At 57.0% G+C, this 9,273-nt stretch overlaps 4 protein-coding genes across 4 annotated transcripts; 2 read left to right on the top strand and 2 right to left on the bottom strand.

Annotated features, from left to right (window-relative positions):
* Positions 1–799: 799 nt before the first annotated feature.
* On the top strand, positions 800–1,499 carry H310_11210 (hypothetical protein; the record flags this gene model as incomplete). The annotated part of the gene is made up of 2 exons (XM_008877791.1): positions 800–941; positions 991–1,499. The coding sequence occupies 2 exons, from the start codon at positions 800–802 to the stop codon at positions 1,179–1,181; spliced, it is 333 nt and encodes a 110-aa protein (XP_008876013.1). The 3' UTR covers positions 1,182–1,499.
* A 727-nt stretch (positions 1,500–2,226) lies between these two features.
* Positions 2,227–5,720, top strand: H310_11209 (hypothetical protein; the record flags this gene model as incomplete). The annotated part of the gene is made up of 6 exons (XM_008877790.1): positions 2,227–3,927; positions 3,984–4,442; positions 4,521–5,054; positions 5,114–5,341; positions 5,395–5,477; positions 5,537–5,720. 6 exons carry the CDS (start codon positions 2,227–2,229, stop codon positions 5,718–5,720), a joined length of 3,189 nt encoding a protein of 1,062 aa, XP_008876012.1.
* Positions 5,721–5,875: 155 nt separating this feature from the next.
* H310_11208 (ribosome recycling factor) lies at positions 5,876–6,937 on the bottom strand. Its single transcript, XM_008877789.1, has 5 exons — positions 6,844–6,937; positions 6,531–6,790; positions 6,388–6,479; positions 6,187–6,346; positions 5,876–6,136 (listed from the first exon to the last, which is right to left on the bottom strand). Exons 1-5 carry the CDS (start codon positions 6,926–6,928, stop codon positions 6,056–6,058), a joined length of 678 nt encoding a protein of 225 aa, XP_008876011.1. The 5' UTR covers positions 6,929–6,937; the 3' UTR covers positions 5,876–6,055.
* A 793-nt stretch (positions 6,938–7,730) lies between these two features.
* Positions 7,731–9,014, bottom strand: H310_11207 (hypothetical protein; the record flags this gene model as incomplete). The annotated part of the gene is made up of 6 exons (XM_008877788.1): positions 7,731–7,840; positions 7,965–8,027; positions 8,079–8,349; positions 8,431–8,598; positions 8,678–8,806; positions 8,874–9,014. 6 exons carry the CDS (start codon positions 9,012–9,014, stop codon positions 7,731–7,733), a joined length of 882 nt encoding a protein of 293 aa, XP_008876010.1.
* Between the last annotated feature and the right edge of the window lie 259 nt (positions 9,015–9,273).

The following is a 9,273-nucleotide window of genomic DNA, read 5'->3' as shown; positions in this document are numbered from 1 at the left end:
AGTGGAATTTGTGGGGCTTGGAGTGGGGGCCGTGGTGGTAGTCGTGGGGCTTGAAGTAGGGGCCGCGGTGGAAGTCGTGGGGCTTGGAGTGGGAATTACAGTGGAATCCGTGGGGCTTGGAGTAGGGGCCGCGGTGGAATTTGTGGGGCTTGGAGTAGGGGGCACAGAGGTAGTCGTGGGGCTTGGAGTGGGAATCACAGTGGAATTTGTGGGGCTTGGAGTGGGGGCCGTGGTGGAATCCGTGGGGCTTGGAGTGGGGGCCAGAGGAGAATTTGTGGGGCTTGGAGTAGGGGGCACAGAGGTAGTCGTGGGGCTTGGAGTGGGGGCCAGAGTGGAATTTGTGGGGCTTGGAGTGGGGGCCGTGGTGGTCGGATGCATTGTGGTGTTGGGTGAAGTAGTGATTGGGGATGGAGATGTGGTAGTAGTGATGTTCTGTTGAGTCGGCAGTGGAAAAGGTAACATCGTTGAAGGGGTAGTAGGTTGCGGCGATGGAGCAGCGGTGCTCGTGGTCGGTGGCGACATCGACGAAAGCGCAGGAGTCGAGCTTGGGCTAGGAGGATTGGTGGTTGTTTGCGGACTTGTACTTGGAGCGATGGTTGACGGCGTCGTCGATGTTGGGTTCGAAGGCGTTGTCGCCGGTGTTGGAGTCGTTGGTTGGGCTGTTGTGATGGTTGGAGTCGGCACATGGGGCGTTGGATGAGCTGCAATCGTCGACGGAAGTGGGACGACAGCTGAAGGCTCGGGGTTCGTAGTAGCAGTGGGGGTGGATTCAGGAGCCGCTGTGGTGGTGTTGGATGGCATGGTCGTCGGGTACGGCGTAGACGTCGTTGTGTCGTTTGTCGGTCCTGGCGAAGTCGTTCGAGATGGGGCTGTCGTGGGTACTGAAGAGATTGGAGTGCTGGACGGTGCAGATGTGGTCAAAGCAGCAAGCGATGACGTTGGTATTGCTGTGGGTGCGGTCGATGTCGGCAGTGTTATCTGCGTGGGTAGCGATGTCGAGTCTGACAGCGTCGGGAACGGCGACATGGGAGCCGACGATTGCGTTGGGTTTGGTGCCGGTGTCGTTGGAACTGCGGTCGTTACGTTTGACGGGAGCGGAGGTTGGTCTGTCAACGGTGAACGGGTCGGTGCAATCGTCGTCGGTGTCGACGGGGCTGGTGTGGTGGAGTTCGCTGGCATGAGTGGCACTGTTGGTACAACCGAAGGAATCGGTGTAAATGGAGCGAGGGTTGTCGTACCGTTCGTGGCGATTGTGGGAGGGACTAGTGTTGGCGTAGCGGTCTCCTCCTCGATCCACTCGTGGGTAGATGTGACTATGGTATCTCGTACAAGATTGAAGTGTGTTTGACCCACGAGAGGGAATTCGTTTGCCTGGGCAGTCCTTGAAGGGTCTGACGCCGCGTCCGCCATCGCAGTGAACGCGGCGGCGAGTACCGCATGCCTTGCTCGGCATCCCAGCACCATCGTCCGGACTGCAACGCACTTGCCAGAATGGTGGCAATGCGGATCGTCTGTAAATTCGGGGCGACATTTTGGACAACCTGAATGTTATTGCTCGCATCGAGTTCAACCTGTTCCCCAAATAAAACGTCCTACGCCGAACGTGGAAAAACCTGTGGAAAGGCCAACAAAACTCCATTTAACGTAATCACGTCTCACATGTTGGAACCACAAGGCGGTGCGAAGGAAGATCCAGCTGCGCACCACCGGCGGCATGAATCACGAACGGAGAGTGTAGCGGACGTGGTGGCGCGCTGTCTGTGCCGAGTGGAGTTAGACGAGCTCAGGGATCCGGCTGACCTGGGGGCACTGACAGTACTGTACAGCGTGCTGTCCACACTTCACGCAGCTGTGCCGTGCGCTCTCCCCCAATACAAGAGCCCTGGTTCAGGTTCAGATCACCTCGCTTTACACGTATAGCAGTGGTACGACGTCCTGCAACGAGATGCTCGCGGTCTCCCACCCGTCCACGGCGCGGGCTCGACTCTTGTTACAAACTCGTGCCCATGTCGGATTGCATTGCGCGTGTTTCGAGCCGGGCAACCAGGTGCCGTAGCTAGAGCGGGTTTTCATTGAGTATAAATGAGGTTTATTGTATCCAATGAAATGTCAGTACATGACATTTGATTGGTTATAATACTTCACGATACACGGTCTATTGGCTATAAATCAGCCAATGATCTCTTGTATCCCTGCCTTGGAGGCCACCACATTCTTGGTGGCATCATGTTCAGCCTCGACGCTCCACTGCAACCGGCGGTGGAAGGGTTTGTGGACCCGGAGAATGGCGAGTCCCAGCACTCCACTCACTTGAACAACGTTATTATGCAGATCCACCGCAACACGTCCATTCAAGACCTGATTACGCTGCTCGGACCGCAACTCACGCACGTCCAGGACAAGCGAAGGTCACGAGCGACGTTGTTGCTGGCCGAGGTGCTCACGAGATTGCCCGAACTCAAGCTCACTCCTGAAACGACCCACCTACTTCTTTTCTTCTTCGTGGAGCGTCTCTCGGACACCCCAAGCCTCGGGCCTTGCTTGAAAGCATTGTCGGCGTTGCTATTGTTCCATGCGGCCGCCGTTCCCGCCGCCGACATTCTTCTGCTTCTCGAATCGCTGTTCTCTCTCCCTTCGCCAATCCCAACTTTGGGCCAAGCAATGCGAAAGCAATGCTTTGAACTGATGAGCATTGTCTTGCGGTTGAACGTCGTGGACGCGCATGGACCCCGCGTGCTCATGGAGGGTTTCCTCGCGGCCATGGACGGCGAAAAGGACCCGCGCAACTTGCTCTTGTGTCTGCAACTCGCAAGTTCGTTGCTTGCGGCATTTCCGAGCCACGTGGACCGTGACCTCGCCCTTCTCTTCTTCAACATCACGTCGTGCTACTTTCCCATCACGTTCAAGCCGCCACCAAACGACCCGTACGGCATCACGTCCGCGCAATTGGTCGCCGCTTTGCGCAACGTATTTGTCGGCCACGACTTGATGGCCAAGCACGTCGTGCCCATGGTGCTGGACAAACTGAGCCGCACCACTGTCACCGACATGACGATCGATATGCTGGATACCCTCGCGTTCTGCTGCACCAAATACCCTCTGAATCGCCTCCTGACGCAATTCCAGCCCGTTGCCACGGCCGTGTACCACCATGTTCTCCATGGCGACAATCAGGGTGTCATCGCGGCGGCCACCGCCACGTTGCGCACGATCGCCAAGGTTGTGTCGCCGCCCAGCTCCCTCCCCGGCATGCAGGCACTGGCGTGGAACAAATTCGTCGTCCACGTGGTGCAGACAGCCCTTCGCGATATGCAAGATCAAGCCATGGACTCGATGGTGAGCTTGCGCGCCGCCACCGTCCTCACGGGAGTCGCCGCGCAGTCCGCTGCCGGCCTCGCGTTCGTGCTAGAGTCGAGTTTGCCCTTCTTGCTCAGCCGCGTCGAGGCAGCAAAGACAGCAATCACGTCGAGTTGTTCGTCGTCGTGCTGCTCGACGCCCTCGTCGTCGCAATTGGAGGCCGCGCTGGCATGTATCGTGGGGCTTCTCGATTGCATCGATGTCGACGTGGACCACGTCACACCGCCCATCCTTGCCCACGTTGAGTCGATCCTAACAGCACTTGTCGAGAGCTTCCATTTTGCATCGACGCAACTCGCGGCGACTTCGACCTCCTCCCGCCCCCAACGTCTCTGCCTTCAAGGATTGGCGAAAATCGTGCTCCGTCCGCCATCCCCCGTCCTCCATGAACCTTCCGTTCATTCCCTTGTCGATCTCTGGACAACCATCGTCCTCACACACCCCGCCGCCGATGTCCGCGCCGAAGCCACTGCCGCCCTCAAATCGACGGCGATCAAATCGACTGTGCTGGCGCATTACGTCCGTGCGAGATGTCTCCCTCCTCTCATGCAAGTTGTAGAATTCCCCCAGGTTGTCATTCTCCTTGCGATCTATCGGAACTTATCGGTTCATGGTGAATGTGGCAGGCATGCGCTTCGTCGCAGCGGTCGGTGGACGACGCGCACAAAGATGTCTTGGCCGTGATGTTGGAGCTGTCGACGGAGCCGTCCATGTTCATGGCACTGGTGCTGCCGATGAGTCAACTCGCGCTCGGTGTGACGTCGCACGGCGCAGCGCTTCACATGCATCCATACGCCAAGGACATTGTGGCGGCAGTGGCCAGCATCGTTCGTCAGAACCAATCGAATGTCCAGTGCGTCGATGCGTGCGTGTTGCCGACCGATTCGACAATCACGCCGCTTGTGCAATTGCTCGTCGACTCGGTGGTACACAACGTTCGCCAGCAACATGACGTGTCGGTGGGGGACGCGGTCTCCGCGGCGCTGGTGCCGCCGACGGCGACAATTCTCGGTGTCGTCATGCAGCACGGGTCCAGCCAAGCCCAGGAAACGCTCCTGCAATACGTATTGTCGCTCTTCTTGGCGGTACTGCCTTTCGTTGTCGATGATGGCTTCGTAAAGTTCACTGCCATGGGATTCTAGGTCGATATATCCCCGCTACAGGCCCATGCGTCCGAAGCGGCCCTCCAACTGATGCCGCTTTTGGGCGCAGTGCTGTACTCGTCCGGTGCCGCCTTGGCCACGATCGCACCGTCGCTGCCGACGTTGGTACCGTTGCTGTTGGAGCTGGCGCAAGGCGTTGCCACGTCGGCGGTGCAACACGCCGCGCGAACGTGTGCTTTGAAGTCGATTGCGTCGCTCTTCAATGCCATGCCGGACGATGCGCTGCTCCAGCACTACCTCGATCACGTCACTTCAAACAAACGACCGACCGATCAACAAGCCGACCCCGTTGCCGCCGTGGTGCACGACGCCGACCAGCCCATCGATCGACGGCTCTCGGCGCTGCAATTGTATCTGCACGTGACAAAGGCGATCGTGCTTCGAGGCCACGCAACGTACGTGCCGATCGTGTTTAATTTTTTGTGGGCGCTCCTGTCTGTGGACGAGCTCAAGATCCACGTCGCGCAAGGGTTTCATTTGATTGTGCAAGATTTCCCTGACGTGTTGGGCTCTGTCAACCACGCCATCATCAGTGTACGTTGTCCCCATCCATGTTTTGTTCTTGTCGAATTCATGGGTCGTCGGCTCTGCAGCCTGTCCATCGCCAGCGCTCGTTCTCGCTGCTTTTCCCGCTTCTGTCGTCGAAAGAAGGCATGAACATGGAAAAGCGAGTGGTAACCCTCCTCGTTGTGGCGCATACGCCCCACGCGATCCTGCTGCCGCACGTCCACGACATCTTGCCCCTCGCTGTCGACGCGCTCAACCAGAAGGAACAACCGTACGCCGCGCTCGTTGGTCACCCCGCGCTCGTCACGTTTGAGGTAACGTTGGGAACCGAGTGAGAGCATGGATAGTCATGAGGTCGCTGCCGTAGATGTGTTTTGAGCACGATCCGCAGCTCGTATACGGCTACCTCAACCAAGTTTTTCCAGGCCTGTTGTGGCAGGCAGAGCACTGGTGAGAATTGCATCGCTGCTAGTGTATCTCTCTCTGATGCGTGAGTTGCACGGTGGTAGTGTCGCCGTCAAGGACCGAGTGGCCGCGCTCGCGTGCCTGAGCGGCCTCGCCAAGTCCAAGTACGAGCTCATACATCCGCACAAGGAGCGCGTGATCAAAGGCCTTCTCGGGCCCCTCGACGACCGAAAGCGCACCGTGCGCCAGGCCGCGGTCAAAGTTCGCAATGAGTGGTCGATTTTGTAACGTGTGGAACAAGGCATGCCTTGATTTTGGAGAATGATGGATGTACACGTAAAGGGGGCGAGATCCTTCATGGCCACGTGGCACGACAGAGCAAACGTTTGCCTCACGTCGGCGTTGAGAAATGCGCCGGCCTTCCTGCTCGGAATGACCTGGTTCGGCTGTTCGCCTTCAGTATTTCGCATTCCCTTCCATACGAGATCCATCTGAGTGAGGCGCCACCTTTCTACAACACGAAAACGATCGCAAGCAACGTTCCAAGCTCCGTTGGCACCACTTGCGGGACGTGTGCGGCAGACATGTCGCCGTTCGAAAGTGACGTGGCGGTGCACGCTTGCTTAGATCACTGTTAAGTCCTTTTCCTTGGACGCCAGGAGGCGCGAAATTTCGGAGATGTGATCGTCCGTGAGCTTTTGGATCTAGATGTGGACTCAGCGAAGCGTCCACTGGATACAAGCATGCACGTTACCTTGTCTTGTTCGACCTTGATATCGTCTTCTGAGATCGAGTCCTTGAGCTTCTTGATCTCATTCATGCCATCTTGACGGACGCGACGGACGTGCTGCCGTGCAGCCTCCGCTTGTTTCTTGGCGGCCTTGACCAGTTCGTCGCGGGTTTCCTTGGTCATTCTAGAGCGAATCGTCAGTTGGGCTTGGGGGCTGCTGCTTACTTTAGGAACCGAACGGACAGCGTCGTTCCATTCGGTTGCACCGAGTACGACGGGTTCAGCCCTTCAATGCCGGAACGAATATCCGTCAAGAGCTACGCGGCAACATGAAAACGATGCCGATTTATCATATGCGGCAACCCTACCGATGGATCGTAGACAGAGACAGCAAGTTCCGTCGGCCCGACGACCGACACTTGAGCCAATTGACTTAACGACGCCATTTGACCGTACGCCGACACCATAAGCGAGTCGAAGATGCCAGCATCCGCTTGTCCCGGGCGCATGGCCGCCAAGACCTTGATGTAGTTGGCAACGGCTCCGCGCATGTTCTTTTTCACTTCCTCATGCGTCTTCTTTGCTACGTCGCCAAGCGCCTCCGTCACGGGCTCGGCGGCTTTACTACCTACAAAGGCAGACATGCATTCCATAAGCAAGGAATGATCAGGACGCATGCACCTTTCGCTGCCTTCTTTGCAAACGTTCGCGTCCACGGCGCGGCGAGGCGGGACGTGCTCGACGCTCGCACGACTCGCCCAAACATCGCTGCAAAAATGACCACAATTCCAAATGTATCTCGTACACCATCGTACATTGAATGTACGTACAGTGAACCCTGGAAAACGCCGACATGGTTTCATCCTGAAAATGCATGGAGGAAGTATTAATATAAAATCTATCTATTTAAATTGCATGAGCTAGTCCAACTTGATTGGCTATAACTAGAAAAATTTCATTCAGTCAATCACAGTTTTTCTTTTCTCTGCACCACAACTGGTCAAAAAGAATGACAATTGTTGAAATATGCAGGATGTAGAACTTATTAAAAACAGATCATATTTTGGAAGTGATCGGCTTTTTTGGGGGTGTCGGCTTTTTCCGGGGTTCACTGTATCGGCCTGTACTTCAACGTTGAAGCCACCGCCACGAACGGGACCCTCGCGCCAGCACCTTTGGCGCCACGCCGTTGATTCCGTCCGCCGGGCATTGTGGCCGCAGAGCTGCCATGGCTAGGTAAGCATTTGCGCTCACACTGTAGTACCGGACACACAGAAATTACGCGAACGACCACTACCCACTCGGTCTGCCATAGCGAAACGTAACCTGCGTCCGGGTATTCAACGGTGAACGATCGATTAAGTTGACTTTTAAAGCCACGGCGGCGTGTACAGAAAGCAGGAGTAAGGTCGTCGGGTCATTCGTATGCCTGGTGCAGCGCACGATATGACAAAGGCGTGCGCCGCTTGTCAACGTGTATTTTTCTGCCGGCGTTGACGTGCGCGAGCGAATCCATTCCCTCCAAAGGCACAATGTGACCTGGGTGCTACTCCACCATGTTCCTTGGGTTAGGTCGAGATGGGATCCCCCGTCGTGTTGCGCTGACGACGCAGCAACCCGATCAAGGGTTTGGCAAACATGTCGTCGAGAGGATTCAGTGGATTGTCTTGGGGACATCCTACCCCACGCCAGTTGAGGCTGCAGTGACAATCCCGAGAGTTTCCCGGACCGTGAGGGTGCTGAATCCAATTTCCTTCACGTGCGTACAACATGAGCGTCGACTCGGCCAGTCCACGTCGTACTGACGTCCGTCTCCGTGTACGTGTCGACCAAGTTGTCCGAGTGGCCAAAGCAGTTGGCATCTCCTACGACGTAAGACGATGGTCGATAGTTAGCAATGTGGACGTCCCTAGCACTGTCACTAAGGAGACCGAGCAGAGTAGCTGGACGATACAGGTATCGAAATTCCTGGAGGACGCCCCAGGACAAGCTGTCGCCGACGCAACCCGTCAGCTTGTCCGAGTTGCGATGTAAAAAGAGCACAGTCCCGTCTGGCGCATACTGCACCTTGGATTTGCCGCCGAACGCGCCGCCAGTCTGGTGGTTGCGGCGCCTGAGGCTGCCGGGAGGCCGCTCGATCATGTGGAACGGCGCGCCCGCTTTGAGCCACGCGAGTCGGTACAGGTCCTTGTCCCCATACACCAAGCCGAAGTCGGAGAGAATCCTAGGGCGTCGTGTGGCCTCGGTCGACGATCATGCATGACGTACCGAGGGGGTCCGAAAGGCGTAAAACATGAGCACGTGCAGAGCCTTGTCGCTGGCGCGTTTGTTGACGGCGACCTGCCCAGACTCTTGCTCAAACATGTCGACAAAGTCGAGTCCAGTGAGGTTCCACAGCATGCTGTAACCATCGATTCCAAAGCACGAGTTGTCGGGCTTCTAGTAGTCCTGCAAACCCAATCGAACACACGTGAGAGACGGAACTCCATGATTCGATCGCATGGCAATACGGCACCGGCCAGAAGAGCGCCCCGGTGGCAAGGAACGCGGGCTCGTCAAAGAGAAACTCGGGGTTCCGCACGGCAAAGTTGTCGCAGTCGACGAGGAGGACGTTGTCGAATGCGCTATAGAAGAGAGCGTATGGCTTGGTAAAAGAAGCGTGTGGCCAAAGGATGGTGGATCTCGCGGGGGGTGTGGTGAAAGGCCGAAACGAGGGCCACGAGAACAGGATGGGTACGTGCCATTTCGTCCGGCTTGAACCAGACTTCGAGAGGCAGCGAGCAGTTCAAGTCATGGCGAAGCCATCGGATGCTGGCATATGCCGACGCAAGAACGCCTGGATGGATCACCATTGCGATCCCTCGCGATCCACCTTGATGCTGCCCGTCCGGCACCACTTTGTCGGGAGGTGTGTGTCGCGGGTGTTTGGTTGGGTCTGGAGGTAATGTTGGTGGCAGCGCATCTGCTCCGGCCGCGCCTACAGTTTTATGGTGTAGGCCCTGGGCATGGGTGGGATTCGAGTCCACTGGAGGGTCGGGTGCGTTGGCTACGCTCGAGTCCGTGAGCGAGAGGGGCTCGTGGCGGTACTGCAACGATTCCCAGCCGTACGAT

The sequence above is a fragment of the Aphanomyces invadans genome (genome assembly GCF_000520115.1).
Source record: "Aphanomyces invadans strain NJM9701 unplaced genomic scaffold supercont1.30, whole genome shotgun sequence".
Classification (NCBI taxonomy): domain Eukaryota; phylum Oomycota; class Saprolegniomycetes; order Saprolegniales; family Verrucalvaceae; genus Aphanomyces; species Aphanomyces invadans.
This window is presented reverse-complemented; position numbering and strand designations above follow the sequence as displayed.